Here is a 17871-nt window from a genome sequence, read left to right as displayed (position 1 = left end):
TATATCCCCTTTCAGACATCTTGGATTAGATATTCCATAGGCATGTCAAACTTAATATGCGTGAAACAACTTATTATCTTTTCCTCAGAACCCCCTCTTCTTCTTAATTTTTCCATTGTTCTTAAAACACCACCATCTGTCTTCCTGGTCACCCAGGCACAACCTCAGTTTTGTGTTGTTTCGCCATTATATCTATTGCATATGACTCTTCTCTGTTCACACAGCTCCTAGTTCAGCTCCTCATCACTTCTCACCTGGACTATTAAAGTGCCTTTCTGATTGCTCTTCCTGTGCCTTATGGCTCCATACCCCAATTCATCCTCCACGTTAATTGTCAACGGAATTTTCCTCAAGTGTAAGCCTAACTATAGGGGCAGCTAGGTGGCACAGTGGGTATAGCACTGGACTTGGAATCAGGAAGACTCATCTTCCTGAGTTCAAATCTGCCCTTAGACACTTACTAGCTAGGTGACCCCAGGCAAGTAAGTCACTTAACTCTGCTTGCCTCAGTTTTATCATCTGTAAAATGAGCTGGAGAAGGAAATGGCAAACCATTCCAGTATCTTTGTCAGGAAAACCCAAAATGAGGTCATGGCGAGTCAGGTACCACTGAAATGACTGAACAAAGTCCTGACTATGTCACTTCTCTTACTTAATAAATTCTAGTAGGTTCCCTGTTACTTCCAAATAGAATATCCTGTTTGGCATTTAAAGATATTCATAACCTGATTCCTTCCTACCTTTCCAGTCGTTCTACATTTTACTCTCTTCCATGACCTCTTTGACTCACCTATATTGGCCTATCTTTTGTTCCCTGAGTATAACACTACCATCTCCAGTCTACAACCCCTTGTACTGGCTGTCCCCTATACCGGGAATACTCTCTTCCCTCACTTCTGCCTTGTTGTTTTTCCTGCCTTTCTTCAAGATTGAGTTCAAATACCACCTTCTTAAGGCCTTTTCCAGTCTATCCAGCCTTCCTCAGATTACCTTCTATTCACATTGTGTGCATATATGTGTTTCAGTACTTATATATATTTTTTTTGCCTCCACCATTAGAAAGTGAGCTATTTGTAAAGTACTTAGTATATTTCCTGGCACATAGTAGGTATTATGTAAATCCTTATTCCCTTCCCTTCCCTTTCCAATGATGGATTGTTATCTGATTATCAACCTGAGTAAATTCAGTAAGATATCCTTACAAGGCTGCCCCCTGGATTGTGCTTTTTTTTTTTTTGTCTTAACTGTTTATAAAGACTGCTAGGGTGTGGAGAGGTTGTGATTTGCCTCTGTCAGAGGAAGCATTCATACCAGTGAAATCACTGATCTTTTGAAACTTTTAAGTAGAGCTAATTTTATTTTGTATTTACTTAATACCTTTGTGTTGGCATAGCATTGTTGTCTCTAAAATTTGGTCATAATCTTTGAAATTAAACAGTATTTTATTTAATTTACATTCCATTTAGAGTTGGGTCTCTAATGCAGTGGCATGTCAAAGAAGGATGTTTTCTCCTCCAAAGGAGTTGAATCCTTTTTTAGCCAACACTAACACCAGTTCATGAAAGCTTTTGTCCTTATCCAAGTGTTCCATTCTGCCTTAGCAGGCAGCAGTACAAGGTCACAATGACTGTCTTTTTTTCTTCACATGAGATTAATAACTTTGCTCCAGAGGTAGTAAGTATATTCTAGAGTATTTCCAGACCAGATGGTGGAAAGTTCCTTGGATAATATGGCAGCCAAGGTAAAATAGGCCTTTTTAAAGTTCACTTTATTTTGGGGCTTGTGGTGAAATGAAAATCTGAAGATTTTACATGACATAAAAAAGAAATTATTGACTTACATTTTATATTTTAAACCCATCATACTTGTAATGATTGAAAGTTGGCTTTTTTTTTCAAGTATTGTCTGATCTTGGGCTTAGTTCTTTTATTAGTTAGCATATCTGTAAATCTGATTATCATACTTTGAATTTAAAAAAATTTTTTTTGTAGGAGTGCTGGGCAGTGGGGTTAAGTGACTTGCCCAGGGTCACACAGTTAGTAAGTGTCAAGTGTCAAGTGTCTGAGGCCAGATTTGAACTGAGATCCTCCTGACTTCAGGGCCAGTGCTCTATCCACTGTACCACCTAGCTGCCCCATCATACTTTGAATTTGATCATCCTGAATCAATTGGAACCTAACATTCACTGACATATTTTTATACATTTTTACTAAAAATAGAGTTTTAGACCTATCAGGAACCTTAAATAACTTCACTTCTATTTCCTAAATAAGAAAACTAAGGCCTAGATAGGTAAAATGGCCAAAGTCATATGTCTAATTTAGTGAATGAGAATTAACTTGCATCCCTGGGTACATTATTTTATTATTTATTATTGTGGTTGAAATTTTTCTTTATTTACTTTTAGGTTGATTTCTCATTTGGCCTTAATGGGCAGAGTCTTAGTTTTAACTTTCTTTATGGTGCTATTAAGAAATCAGTATTTTGGTCCCAAAGATATCTAGGGAGAAGGTTTTATTTTTTCAATTTTTTTAAATTAATAAATTTATTTATTTTCAGTTTTCAACATTTACTTCCACAAGATTTTGAGTTTTAAATTTTCACCCCATCTCGCCCCTCCCCCTACCCCAAGATGGCATGCATTCTGAATACCCCTTCCCTTCTATTTCTCCCCCCCCTTCTCCTATTTCTCATCTTCCCCTTCTATTTTCCTGTAGGGCAGGATAGATTTCTGTACCCCATTTCCTGTATTTCTTATTTCCCAGTTGCATGTGAAATTTTTTTTTTAAACATGTGTTTTTAAAATAGGGAGAAGGTTTTAAAGATATTCAGTCAATCATGAGGCTTTTTTCCGTAAGTTTCCCTAAAGAGCTATTTGAAGCAGCTATTTTGATGAAATGCTTTATAGAGCAAATGGCATAACCTATTGTTAACATCCATATATAGTAGTTAATTTTTGTCTAAATAATTTACTTGGAACCAATATAAATCCAAGCTTAGACTTGTGTCTCTGCCTGGTTCTTCCCTCTATGTCATGGATGTGGCTTACTCTTGCACTCTGCTTGCGATAATAATGGTTTGACAGAAAAGTGTGGCTCGCTGCTTCATGGATATTGTAATGTAAGTTGCTTATGTAATTCAAGCTAGTTATTCCCTGTCTATCAATATTAATGTTTCAGGGTACTAGATTTGATCTTTGGATATATGACTGTTTCATGCCTGTTTACCTTCTTTATGGGCTGTATGTAAATGGCTTTAAAAAAAAAGAATAGGAAGGAGAAGAGTAGAAGAATTTCAATTGATCAGAAACCTTCAATGACTCCTTCAGGGTAAATTTTACTCCTTGGCCTGATGTTCAAGGGCTTACTACAGTATATCTGCAACCAACATTTCTAGCCATAGTTTCCATCACATCCCTGTAAAAACTCTAGAGTCCAGTCTGTGTGGAACTATTCTGTGTTCCCTTTTCCACACACTGTGCCTTTTTGTCTCCCTCTGCCCTTAAATCCTGCACATTCTTTGTTTTTTGAAATAGGTCTTTTATTTTTGTATCACAGTTATTTCTGGATATAATTACTACCACCCCCACCCCCCTCCCCCTGCCCCCAACAAAGTGCAACAAAGAAAAACAGTTAAACAAAACCTATCAACATAACGATCCCTGACATTTGTAACATTGTCCACTAGTATTCCACCATTTGTGCTGGTCAGCATGGAATACATTATTCCGTATGTGATTTGACCTGAGCAGAGAATAGCAGAATTATCACCTCCTTATTCCTGGAAGCTATATTTCTTATAATGTAGCCAAAGATCATCAGTTTTTTTTTGACTGCCATGTCAGTCTTGACTCACATCGAGCTTTAAGTACACTAGAATGACCAGGTCCTTTTCAGTTGAATTGCTGTTATCATTGCCTTCCCCATCTTGTACTTGTGAAATTGATTTTTGGAACACAGTGTAAGACTTTGCATTCTTACTATTAAATTTCTTTTTATTTGATTGAATCCAGTATTTTTGTCTAATCATTTTGAATCCTGATCTATGTGTTAACTATTTCTACTAGCTTTGGGTCTGCAAATTTAACAAATGTACCCTCTGTGTCTTTATCAATTTTATTGAGAAAAAACATTAAAGAACAAAAATCCATCAATTCTGTATTACCATTAGTTAATAACTATCAATTGGGATTTTCACATGGGTGGGTGTGTGTGTGTGTGTGTGTGTGTGTGTGTTTACCTTCAGAATTCAGAAAAGGTAACTTTTAGGCTATTATTTTAGAGACCATTCAGTTTAAATGAATGTCATCCAGATGGGTAGAAACTGAGCTTAATTATTTTGTTATGTGGTTGATCCTGCTTATAAACTGAATTTAACTGAGTGTAATCAGCATTGTCTTAGTTTAAGTCTTGTAGATAATTGCTTTTTGCTGTGCTGCTAGGTCTGTAGATTTCAATGAGAAATTGAATTGCCCAGTCAGAATGAGAACTCAGAAAGACCTTAGCTTGAAAAGGTCAAGTTCTTCCACTGCATCCTGGGCCATCTCTAGTCATCCTGAACTATATCTGGCCACTGGCCTCAGAAGTATCTGGAGGAGAAAGTGAAGCTGGTGACTTTACACAGCCTTCCCTCACTTAAATCCAATTTACTTGCAAGTCATGGCATCATCTTCCTGATGTCATGGTCCTCTTCGAGAAACGAAGGATGAACCATAACCACATTACGAATTATAAAATGGTTGAGGCAGAGAGTGTCAGAGCTTTTGGCCTTATCAGAACTGAAAATGGATGTGATGTGAAGATAATCCTATGTCTCATGTGACTTTATGGATATTGGTAGTTCTCCTTATTCAGTTCAACAGGGTGTGTAGATGTGATGGGAAAGATCCAGTATCTGATGAATGTTTCTTTTACTCCTGTGTAGGAAGAGAAAAACTCCTCTAATTTACTCAACAGATTCAGGGTTTTCCTTATGTCTGCACAAAAAAGCATTACTTGTTGTTTATCAGGTTCTTCTGTATGTTGCTGCTTTTTTCTAAAGTTAGGCTTGAACGTATTCTTAATGCACTTCTTCCATCCAATCTGAAGTTTAACTAGTTGTGCCACTTAATGTTAAATATAATTAATAACAGATAGCAATCAAAGTGTTAAAGAGGTGGGTATAATATCTTAAGTTTGAACTTCACAGACACCAAATAAAATGAGCCATTTCCAAATACGTAGTAGAACGGAAAAAACCATTTTGGAGTTACAGATATAGCTTTCTTGGATATTTCTAAAAATTTCACCATGGAATCTCCCTTGGATCTTTGAGATTCAGAGTACTGGATCTTCAGGGCCCTCTATGGCATCTCAGGACAGTGTATTAGGGAACTTAGAGCTCTGAGGGTCCTGGAGTCATGACCTCTCCCCCAGGCTTCTAAGGCCCTCCCCATACCTCTCTGGAGGCTGGGCTTGTCTGCATGGGCTGTCACTGGCTTTGCTGGTGGTTCCCTTTTCTACTGTCTGTGAACTGGGTGACTTTTTTTGTGTGCAATATTGGAATCATCACTAATTTCTCATTGTATTTCTTGATTATTACTTAGATTTTCAGGGTTTTGCTGGAGTAGTTAGGTAGAAAGAAAGAAAAGATATATATGCATATATATAATACGTGTATATATATTTGTGTGTATTTATGTATATATATATATAGAGAGAGAATGAGAATGACAATATGAATATGAATATTTATTAAGTACTTACTGGGTTCCACGTACTTTACTGCAGTTTGGCCTTTCATTCAGGTATCCCATCTTGGTTAGAAAGTCCTTCCCTTTTCATCCTAACTGCATTGATTTAGTTTGTCCAGGAACTGTTCATTTTTGTGTTATCAAAATTGTCCATTTTCTCAAACACAAGGCTACTGTGTTTGATTGCTTTAGACCTTGTGTACCTTATCTGTTCTGCTGATCAATGGATCTACTTTTTAGTCAGTACCAAATAGTTTTAAGGAATAGTTTAACTCTTTTGAGATCTAGTACTCCTCGCCCTTTTCCTTGCTACTTTTTTCCCATCATTTTCCTTAAGATTTGTGACCTTTTGTTCCTCCAGATGAATTTTTTTCCCCTAGTTCTATTAAATAATCCTCTGGTTGATTTGTCTGGCCCTTATCTGTAAGTTAATTTCAGTAGTATTATCATTTTTATTATATTGGCAAGGCCTAAACTTGAGCAATTAATATCTCCAATAATTTAAGTATTTTTTTTTGTAAAGAGTGCTTTTCAGTTGTATTCATATAATTTCTTTTTGTATTTTGCTAGTTAGATTCTCAGTTATTTTATACTTGTTATACTTATCTTGAAAGGATTTTAAAAAAAAATCTCTACCTGCCGGGTCTTATTGGTAATATATCAAAAGGCTGATTATTTTGTTGGTGCAATAATAAAAATAATAATTGTGTTTATTGTATATCCTGCTACTTCATTGAAGTAAGGTTTCAGTGAATAATGACCTTGTTTCCTATTTGCTTTTGTTCATTTTCTCAATTTGTTTTTCTTTTCTTATAGCTATAGCCAGCATTTCTAGAACTATACAAAAAAATGGTGATGATAGTGGACAGCCTTCTTCATTCCTGATCTTATTGGAAAGGCCTTTTTCATTTCTCTATTACAAATAATGTTAGCTCTTGGTTTTAGATAGATACTGTCTGACATATTAGGGAATGATCCATTTGTTCCTATGCTTTATATATATTTTTTAACATCAGTAAATATATCTTTGAACAGCTTTTTTTTTATGTGTGGATATAATTATATAATGCCTTGATCTTTTAACTCATTGATTTCATTGCTGTGTCCTTCCTCCCCTGATGTAGATCTAAATCCTCCAGTGAACTGGATGGATCTGGTTCTTTTGATATTTTAGTAGTACCAAAGACTTCTTGTTGATTGTACTGGCTTTTTGTTGAGTTTCTTTCTTGTTACATCATTGACACACCTCCTTTTCCAATCATACATGTCTTTAATGTTGACTTTTATGACATTTCTGGTTCACAAGTCATTGCTGAATATAGGCTCAGTCTACTTATACCCTCTGTATTTTTTTCTAGTGCACTTTGAGTTCTTCATTTCATACTTCAAAAAACATTTATTTAAGTATCTACTCTGTGAAAGGCACCATTTTAGGCTTGGAATTCAAATCCTTTTGTATTAAATACCTGATTAACTTTGATCAAGTCTTTTTATTTCTTTGGACCTCAGTTTCCTTATGTGTAACATGAGGGAGTTAGACTAGATGACCCCTTAGATTCTTAGAGCTTGAAATATGATCCTATTTTACTAAGTATATGTATAATTTGAAGAGGGAGAGTGCATTACCAACTAATGATTGGTGGCTAGGAAAGGCTTTCTCTAGGTGTTAGTACATGAACTGTACCTTGAAGGAAGCTAGGGATTCTAGGAGATGGGTAGTGGGAGAGAATACCTTTCAGGTCAGCCTAAGGCACAGAAGCAGAGATGGGAGATGGAATGTTGAGTAGGCCATTTTGTCTAGAAGGCAGAGAGAATAACATACAATAAGTCTCGAGAGGTTAGCTCAACTCGGTTGTTGAAAGGCTTTAAATGTCAAGCTGAAGAATTTGTATTTTATTTTCAAGGCAATAGATAACCTGTGAAGGTTCTTGAGCAGAAGAAGAACATGGTCATAGCTATACTTTAGTACAGTTATTTTGGTCACTGTGCGGAGGATGTTTCAGAGAGGGGAGAGGTTCGTAGCCTGGAGTCTAGTGAGAATTCTATGGCAGTAGTCCAGTTGACAGGTGATGAACACCTGAACTAAGGTGGAGGCCACGTGAGTACTAAGAGAAGATTATAGTTGAGATATGTTGTAGATGTAGAAATGTCAAGATTTGGCAGCTGATTGGATATGGGGGGATGAGAGAAATTGTGGAGTCAGGAATGACTCTGTGATTGCAAGCCTGGTTGAATGCTCAGCAGAAACAGGGAAGTTTGCAGTAGGGGTGTTATAATAGTTCTCCTTTGGATATCTTGAGTTTGAAATCCTGATGGCATATCCAATTAGAGTCGTCTAAAAGGTGATAGAGAAAGGGAGCTCAAAATAGAAATAAAGGCTAGATGGGTAGATTTGGGAGTTATCTGTGTGAAGATAATTGAACCCATGGGAGATAACATGATTTTTAAGATGGAGGATGTAGAGGGGGAGAAGAAGGCCTGATTCAGAGACTTTGAAACACCCATGGCTAACAGTCAATAAGTACACGAATGATAATATAGCGAAGAAGACTGAGCAGGAACATTCAGAAAGGCAGGAGAACTGGAAATCAGTGTGAGGAAAGATGAAGGAGGAGAAAATACATATAGCAGATGATGTCAAAAAATTGAGATTAGTGAAATTGCCTTTACCATGTAATTTTAGGTTATATGGTCTCATCCTATAGATTTTCTCAAATTATTACATTTATAGTTGTTTTCAATTGTATTAAAAACCCTCCCACTTTCACTACCAAAAAAGATCATTGGATGCATTTTAAAAAAACATAAAGTGTTTCAAGGATGATTTTTAAAAATAATATCATAATCACATAGTAATTTAATAAGACTCAAGTCTAACATGTCCAAATGCTTTTATCTTGGACATAACAAAGTAATAACTAAGATACCATTTGCTTTATATCATTCTTTTTTGTCATCATTATGTTGATATTGATTTTCGTATTTCAGATAGAAATAAAAAGGTTTGGTAACTGATTGGATATTTGGGGTGGTGGAAGTAAGGAATCGAGGTTAATGGCAAATTTGTGGACTTGAATGACTGATTGAATCCTGATGTCATTGACAAAAGATAGGAATGTTTTTGGTGGAGGAGTGGATTTATACAAACAAAAGTGTTAGCCAAAGTCTAGTTTTACTGTTGGACAAACTGTAAAGATCAAGGGTGATATGGTGTCTACTCAGGCGTATCTGGCAGCCTATCTGACGGTGTTGACTACAGAAGTTTTTTTAAATACCACAAAACCTAAACTTGACAAAGACCAAAAGATTTTTTTTCTTTGATTTAATCAACAAATATCTATTAAGAACTTACTGTGGTGTGTAAGGCACTTGCTGTATTGTGGAGATACAAAGACAAAAATAAAGTAGTCCTTGTCTTTAAGGAGCTTATATTCTTTTGGTGAGAAAACATGTAGAGGTTGTGTGTCATGGCTGAGTCTTGTCCTGACATATTTGAAGGCTACCTCTCTACTTGCCATGCCCACACTGCACTAAGACTTTGGGACACCCTGTATATAATGTTTCAGCAAAGGAGCCTGAGGAACAGTATGAAGAGACATAGGAAAGATAGCCAACAGAGTGACATCACAAAAATCCAGAGAGGAAGAAGTGTCCAAGGAGAGTGGTCAATCAGTAGTGTCAGAGGCTGCAGAAAAGTCAAGAAGGATGAGTATTGAGAAAAAGCCATTAGATTTGTCATTTAGGAGGTCATTGGTTTCAGTTGAGTGATGAAATTGGAAGCTAGATTATCATTTAATTTTTTTTTCAATTTGCTAGGCAGTGGGGTTAGGTGACTTGCCCAGGGTCACAGAGCTAGTAAGTGTTATGCGTCTGAGGCCGGATTTGAACTCAGGTCCTCCTGAATCCAGGGCTGGTGCTCTATCCATTGTGCCACCTAGCTGCCTCTGGAAGCTAGATTATAGAGAGTTAAGGAGTGAGTAAGAGAAGAGAAAGTGGCAGCAAGGTGTTTAGGCAGCTGCCCCTAACCCCCACTTCCCCCACTCCCACCCCAGGAATTTGGCAGTAAAAGGGAGGAAAGATAGAATGTAATAGTTTCAGAGTCTAGTGAGAGGTTTCATTTATTTTATTTTATTTATTTATCTATCTATCTATCTATCCATCTGTTTATTTATTTATTTATTTGGATGGGGTAAATTGGGGAAAGTGGCATTTTTGTAGACTGCAATGAAGCCAGTATATAGTGAGAGGTTGAAGATTGGAGAGAAGGGATGGGATTACTGTTGGTGTAGTCTGCTAGAAATAAAAGAAAAGATGGAATCAAAGGTTAAATGTTAGTAGGAGGCAGTCAATCCAAGGTGCTTTCTAGCCCTAAAATTCTGTTATGCTAATGTGAGATGTAGAAACCAAGGAGAAAATGTTATTTAAAAAAAAAAGACTTGTAAAATTAAGCATTGTAATGTTGATATTATGAATTGAAGGGCAGGGGGGCAGCTAGGTGGTACAGTAGATAGAGTACTGGCCCTGAAGTTAGGAGGACCTGAGTTCAAATCCGGCCTCAGACCAAACACTTGACACTTACTAGCTGTGTGACCCTGGGCAAGTCACTTAGCCCCAGTTGCCTAAGGAAAAAAAAAAACAGAATTGAAGAGCAATTAGGTGGTACAGTAGATAGAGTGCTGGGCCTGGAATCAGGAAGACACATCCTCTTGAGTTCAAATCTGGCCCCACTTTACTAGCTGTGTGACCTGGACAATTCACTTAACCCTGTTTGCCTTAGTTCCTCATCTGTAAAAGGAGCTGGAGAAGGAAATGGCAAACCATTCCAGTTCTTTGCCATGAAAACTCCAAATGGAGGTCACAAAGAATCAGACATTACTGAAAATCACTGAGCAACACAATTATGCAGAGTCCATGTCAAATTAGATATGCCTTATATACAGGGCGTTCCATTTGTCTCAGTGCAATTTTAAGCTGTTAAACCTAAGATGGACTTCTTGAGTACTCCACAATGAGAGAAGTAGTTTAAATGAAAATGAAAGTGGTTTCCTAATCTAAAGATTATCTGTTCTTATAGAATATTTGTATCAGATTGACATTATGTTTTATAGTAATATAAAGTATGAATTATGGATCTTTTCAAAAGTAGTAATACCTCTGAATATTTAGCATACAGAAGCACCCTAAAATTGTTCTACTTTTTCATAATGGAACCTCAAAATGGGGCCACAGAAATAATAGGTATAAGAAATAACCACTAATCCAGAAATCCAGTAGTTTAAATCTAGTCAGCAATTCAGTTTGAGTGTAAGCAAAATTAAATGGGAATTTCTCATTAGCTTTGCATTTGAAGGCTGGAAAACTAAGAATGGGCAATAGGCAGGCCCTCATCAGTGACTTTAAATCACATTTTCTCCCTTTACTTATCTATTTTAAGAAACTTTCTGAAAATTTAGTCTAAATGTCAGAATACCATTAGAGGTTAAGTAACAATATGAATAACTATAAATTAAAATTTCACTTTTTGAGGGAACATTTAATTTCTCAGAGTAGAAAACTTAGCATTTTCATTAAGATTACAATAATGGATAAAGATAAGATTTATGTCCATTGGAAGGACTAATTGAAAGAGCCTTTTAGGTAATATGAATGTTGATAATAGGATATGTGGCTTGAATAGAGGTGTTCTGACTAAAATGTAATTGGGAAATATTTAACAAAGTAAATTAAAAACAGTGTGACAGAGATAATGTTTATTTGTGGTTTTGTAAGTCTTTAGGTGGCCAGCAGGGTGCTGATTCCATTTGAGTTTCACACCATTTGAACTAGAGGATATATAGTGACATTTATGTGGCTTCATGCTCCAGATTAAGTTGAAGGTCTTCAGCAAATTAGCCATGTCTGTGTCTTATATAAATCAGTCAATCAGTAAACATTTTGTGTCAGTACAAATTTGGAGTGAGCACAGGCATTGTGCTAAGTGCTCAGGATACAAGGAAAGGCAAAAAATAGTTCTTGCTCTCAAAAAGCTCACAATGTAATGGGGGAGACAACATGCAAGTGGATGTGTAAAAAAGCAGAGTGCAAGATAGATTGGAAATAATCAATGGAGGGAAGACACTAGAATGAAGGGAGCTAGGGAAAGGTTTCCTGTAGCAGGAGAGATTTAGTTGAGACTTGAACAATGCCAGGGAAACCAGGAGGCAGAAATGAAGAGGAAGAGCAATCCATACATTGCATTTAGTGAAAATGCCTGGAATTGGGAGATGGAATGTCTTGTTCTAGGAAAAGGTAGGCCAGTGTCAACAGATTGAAGAATACTTGGGGGTGAGGGTTAGGGGTTGAGGACTGTAAGGGTGAGAATACCTCAGACCACGTACATGCTTGCACCTTGAGCCTTTCATCTCCTTCTGGGCTCAGCATGTCCCTGAGGGAAGGCTGCTGAGGGCAGCACTGGACATTTTTCATCTGCCCCAAAGCAATCACTTCCATTTTCTAGTACAGGACATCTTCTTTTTCTTACTGCCAACCAACCTCCCAACTAGGATGTGGAGAACGTCTAGTGCAAAGAAGAGCAACACCACCTTCTTCCCATCTCTTGCTGCACTTTTCCTTGGAGGGTAGAGGAATGGTGCTCTCCACTCAAAGATGAACATTTTCACACCTGGTCATACTCTCCATAACCCAATGACTCAGAACTCCTGTAGATCATCATCCAAACCCCATTCTTCATCCCTTATCACTTGATTCCACATTTCCATATGTCTCACCATCTTACCCTAAAGTTTCAACCAAACTCCACCCAGCCCCTTCCACTGTCCCTTCTAAACACCTGTTCTATGAGCAATGAATTTCCCTTCATCTTAGATCTTTTCTTCTCCCATTACTTCCATCTACTAGCTATTACTGAAATATGGCTTCCCTCTGATCACCCTTTCCTGTGCTGTCTATGACCTTCACTCCTCCTTGGCTCATTGATTGAGGCAGGGGGGTGGTATTACTACTTGTTTCCCATTGCCACTTCCAGGTTCTCCCCTTTCCTCTGTCATTCAGTAGTCTCTCTTCTTTGATGTTCATGCTATTCATATCTACCACCCAAACAAAATCTTGGTAGCTGTTGTCTTAGTGACCCTTAGGTCACTCTCCTTCTTTCCTCAATGGGTTTGATACCTGGCTTACAATTTTTCTGTCATCCCCAACTCATACCCTCATACCAGGGGACGTAAACATACATATTGATTCTCCTTCAAATACCCTAACCACTCACTTCCTCAACTTACTCTCCTCTCGTGACCTACTCTTCTACCTCAACCCAGCCACATATAAAGATGGTTATCACCTTGATCTTGCCGTTACCCACGGATGTACCACTTCTGTCTTCCAGAATTCTGAAATTCCCTTATGTGACCATAATCTTTGGCTTTTCACTTCTCCCTTTGCCTCTTCTTATGTAATAACCCTACTCTTCATCCATATTGTGACCTTCAATCCCTTGATCCCTCCATTCTCTCCCTGGGTATCTCTCCTGAACTAATCATTCTTTTCACTTCTCCCCATTTTGACTCCTTAGTAAACCAATTCAAGTGTACACTGTCCTCCTTGCTTGAATCCCTATCCTTCTTTTCATGTGAGCCACAGCCTTGGATCATTCCCACCATTTATCACCTACACATGAGCTGCTGAATGAAGATAGTGAAAATCACAGAAACGTTCTGAGTCCACTACAGATTTATGTCATATAACCTCAATTGGATCCCAACTGCTGCTAGGCAATCCTACTATACCTCCCATTTTCCACAGTGGCTCTTCTAAACCTTTTCATCTGTCCTCAAACCTCACATAGCTCCTTCTTCTCCGTTCTTTGAACTGAGAACCACACCTCATATTTTACAGAAAAAATCAAAACCATTCTCTGTGAAATTCCTCTTCTCCCCACTTCCTCATCTCTTATCACTCAGATGCTTTCTGCCACTCTGTCCTCCTTCATCCCTGTTTTACATGATGAAATAACCTTTCTCCTTACCAAGGCCAACCCCTCTACCTGTTCAAGTGATCCCATTCCATCCTGTTTGTGCCTATGTTTCTCCCATTCTGAAAAACTCTCACTTGATCTTTCCATCCCCACTAACTCTTATCCTACTTCTCTTCTGCTCTTTGTAGCTAAGCTCCTCCAAAAGGCTGTCTACAATAGGTGCCTCCACTTTCTCTCCTCCCACTTTCTTCTTTACCCTTTACAGTCTGGCTTTTGACCTTATCATTCCACTGAAACTGCTCTCTCCAAAGTTACTAATGATCTTTTAGTTGCCAAACCCAATGGCATTTTCTCAGTTCTAATTCTCCATGGTCTCTTTGGATCCTTTGACATTGTTGATCACTGTCTCCTCCTTGATACCATCTTCTCTCTAGGTTTTCAGGGCAATACTCTCCCTGGTTCTCCTTCTACCTATCTGACTGCTCTTTCTCTGTCTCCTTTGTTGGATCTTCCTCCAGATCATGCCTTCTAACAGGTCTACGGAAAGGTTCTTCCTGGCCCCTCTTTTCCCTTTATGCTACTTTACTCGGTGATCTCATCAGCTCCTGTGGATTTAATTATCATCTCTATGCTGATGAATTTCAAATCTACCTCTCCTGTCCCAATTCCTCTGCTAACCTCTAATCTCATATCTCCAACTCCCTTTCAGATATTTTAAACTGGATTCCAGTAGATCTTGAATTCAGTATGTCCAAAAATGAACTCATTTTCCTTTCTAAACCCTCCCTCCTTTCCTCCTACCTTTTCTTTTATGGTAGAGGGCAACACCATCTTCCATTCTCTCAGACTCATAACCTAAAAGTCATCCTGGATTCCTCATTATCTCTCACTCCTCCTATCCAAGGTGTTGGCATTGTTGATCATTCGTTCAGTTGTCCAACTCTTCTGGACCCTGTGGCATGCCAGGCCCTTCTATCCTCCACTATCTCTTGAAGTTTGTCCAAGTTCGTACTTTGACAACCGTTACTACAGCCTGTCATTTTCACCTTTGCAACATTTTTCCAGTATGCCCCTGTCTCTTCTCTAATACTGCTACCACTCTGGGGCAGACCCTCATTACCTCACCCCTGGATTATTGCAATATTCTGGTGGTGCTCAAGTCTTTCCCCACTCTAATTTATCATCATTCAACCATTAAAACAGTTTTTCTAAAGCACAAATCTGACCATGTCACCCTTCCTCTTCTCTACCCAATAAACTCAATGGCTTCCTCTTGCCTCCAGGAGCAAATACAAGATGCTCTGTTTGGCATTCATAGCCCTTCATAACCCAGCTCCCTCTTACCATTCCAGTCCTCTTATACTTTACTTCCCATCATATCCATCGATTCAGTGACACTGGCCTCCTGACTGTTCCATGAACAAGACACTTCGTCTCTTGGCTTTTCTCTGCCTTGCTTGGCATTGTCTCCCTCCTCCACTCCGACCATTGACCTTCTTGGATTCCTTTAAGCTTCAGCTAAAAGTCTGCCTTCTACAGGAAGTCCTCCTAAACTCCTCTTATTTCCAGTGTCTTTCTTCCACTAATTATTTCCTGTTTATTGCATATATATATATGTATATATATGCACATACATACATACATACACATATGTATACACACACACACACAACATATACAAACTTGCTTTGTATATATTTGTTTCCTGGTTGTCTCTCTCATTAGACTGTGAGCTCCCTGAGGGCAGAGATTGTCTTTTTACCTTAAGTAGGTACTTAATATATGTTTATTGTTTGATTGAAAAGAAGTTCCTATTAGAAAGGTTGGGAGGGGCAGGTTATGAAGGGTTTTGAATGCCAAAATAGAAGATTTTTTATTTGATCCTGGAGGTGAAACCTGGACAGAAAATACTATAATTTCTTGAACAGTTTCATCAAAGCCTTAATGATTGGAAGACACAATAAAATAGCTTCCAATCCAGGGTAGTCTTTGTAACATATACCCAGGGAATGAGGACATTGAGGTATTTTATTTGTCATTCAGAGTTGGCTTTGATAAAGTGGATATTAGAGGTGTTGAGAAATGAATTTATTAAGTAATTATCATATTAAAAACATTGTTTTTTTCTGTAATTTTTTTCAACTTTTGAGTTCTATTTTTGGGTTTAAAGTAGCTAAAGTAAAATAGAGGGCAGACTTTGTAGAAATACTAGAATGAATTCTCAAATCAAAATATTACTAATAGCTATATATAAGGGAATTTTGAACCTGTGAAGTAATGAAATGAGATAGTTGATACCCATGTAAAAGTTAAAATACGGAAAAAGATTTTTGTCTTTTTTCTTTGTTGATTTTCAGGTTTATCACATATATATCAAATATTTATGTCCTAGGAAAACAATTTTAAATTTGACATTGTTATTTCTTTCAGTTTTTGTTATATACAATTCATTTTAGAAATCTGAAATAGAGCTTAATCCTTCAAAAGGATAAATACTTTGTTTGTTATCTCTTTTCTCCACAGGGATATAACGTATGGAATATCACTAGAGGCTGTGTCAACACTGGTCGTTTTCCTTTCCTGTCAGCTCTTCCATAAGGAAATTTTGAGGCAGAGCATAAGCCATAAATATCTGATGCATGGACGATGGTATGTTTCAGTATTGATGAACTTGTCTTAGATGTTTTTTAGCTTTCTGTTGTGTAAATCCTTTTGTTTTGTATCTGTAGATCCCGGGTATACATTTTTACTTGGGTCTCTCACTCTCACCTCAAACTTATCAAACTCAAAGCCAAATTGATCTTCCTCTTTAAACTAGATTTTCTTTCTACCTTTACCATCTTTGTCAGCGGTACCACATTCTCTAGTTGTTCATACTCCAAATCTTTGAATATCTTTTAACTCATATGTATATAATATATATGTGTATTCCAGTTATCATTTCCCGTGCTTGAAGACACACCGTCTTTATCTCCCCTCATATAATCCCTTTATTACTTCAAGATTCAGCTTAAGTATCACTTTCTACATGAAACTTTTCTTGATCCTTCTACCCCTCAAAGTCCTTATATTTATTTATATATATTAATTCTATAAACACTTATATATGTTCATGTTTTCTCCTCTGATAGGCTCTAAAGGTCATGTGAGCAAGGACTGTTTCATTTTTGTCTTTCTCTAGGATCATATTAGATAATATTTGTAAAACACTTTGCCTGGCATATAATAGACACTTAAATGTATATTTCTTCCGTCCCCTTTTGTCTGTGTATCTTCAGCTCATAGCAAAGTGCCTGGCAGATTATAGCTGCTTAATAAATACACATGGAATGATTTACTGATTATCTAAATAGTTGAGAGAGGTTGTTGCTTAGAGCACCCTATCTTTTCTGTCAGTCCTCAGATTTTACTTAATTGGCTACTTACTATACTGTTGGCCATGTCTGCCTCCTAGAATTTAGGCCTGATCTTAAATTTTGTGTTCTGATGCCATCCCCTTTGGATTTCTGGACTACCCATATCAGACTAGAAGTCAGAATTAATTTACTGATTGGAGATTTGGAAAAGGTAAGGAGAGGCTTTCTCTGGGTTTTTGTTTTGTTTTGTTTTTTCTTTTTGTTTAGCATCTTAATTCTTAGGAAGCCCTACGAAGTGATTTTGCATAGATAACGTGCCATATACATTTGTAATCCCCAAATGATCTTCATTATTAGTGAACTTCATGCGAAGGAAGACTAGAAGCCGATTCTGAGAAGCCATTCTGGGTCTGGTTGCTTTTGAACTGGCTCCTCTCTAAGTATAGATCTTGGGGCCTGTGGACTGCTTTTTTCCTGAAATGCCATCCTTGGGTTCGGGTTCTGTCTTCCCTGGATCTGTGACATTGAACCTGCTTGGTAGGTGATAAAGCTGCCAGATAACAGCCATTCTTGTCATAGTGCCCTATGTGGATCTGTAACCTTCTATTGCCCTTGTGCACAGCCCCTCTCTGGGAGCTGGAATGCTCCATGTAGGGTTCCTGGGGATGGATAGACCCTCCCCAGTGTCTGCAGGCCTCTCTGTCTGTTTCTCTTTGCTGATTTGGACTTGAAAAATGACTCATAGTAACTACTTTTGATTAGTTTTGTGTTCATTTAGCAAGTATATTTTTAGGAAAAAAGTCAATTTTTTTTTT

The 17871-nt window shown here is 37.6% G+C and overlaps 1 protein-coding gene across 2 annotated transcripts in view; it reads left to right on the top strand.

Annotated features, from left to right (window-relative positions):
- The window catches only part of DYM (dymeclin), a 559394-nt gene that overhangs the window by 126731 nt on the left and 414792 nt on the right, over window positions 1-17871 (top strand). For both annotated transcript variants that reach the window (XM_027868956.1, XM_027868957.1), the window contains exon 7: window positions 16224-16349. In XM_027868956.1, coding sequence (XP_027724757.1) covers window positions 16224-16349 — 126 coding nt within the window. The remainder of the gene's footprint in view (window positions 1-16223; window positions 16350-17871) is intronic.

This window comes from Vombatus ursinus, unplaced genomic scaffold, assembly GCF_900497805.2.
Source record: "Vombatus ursinus unplaced genomic scaffold, bare-nosed wombat genome assembly UNPS02014791.1, whole genome shotgun sequence".
Taxonomy (NCBI): Eukaryota; Metazoa; Chordata; class Mammalia; order Diprotodontia; family Vombatidae; genus Vombatus; species Vombatus ursinus.
This window is presented reverse-complemented; position numbering and strand designations above follow the sequence as displayed.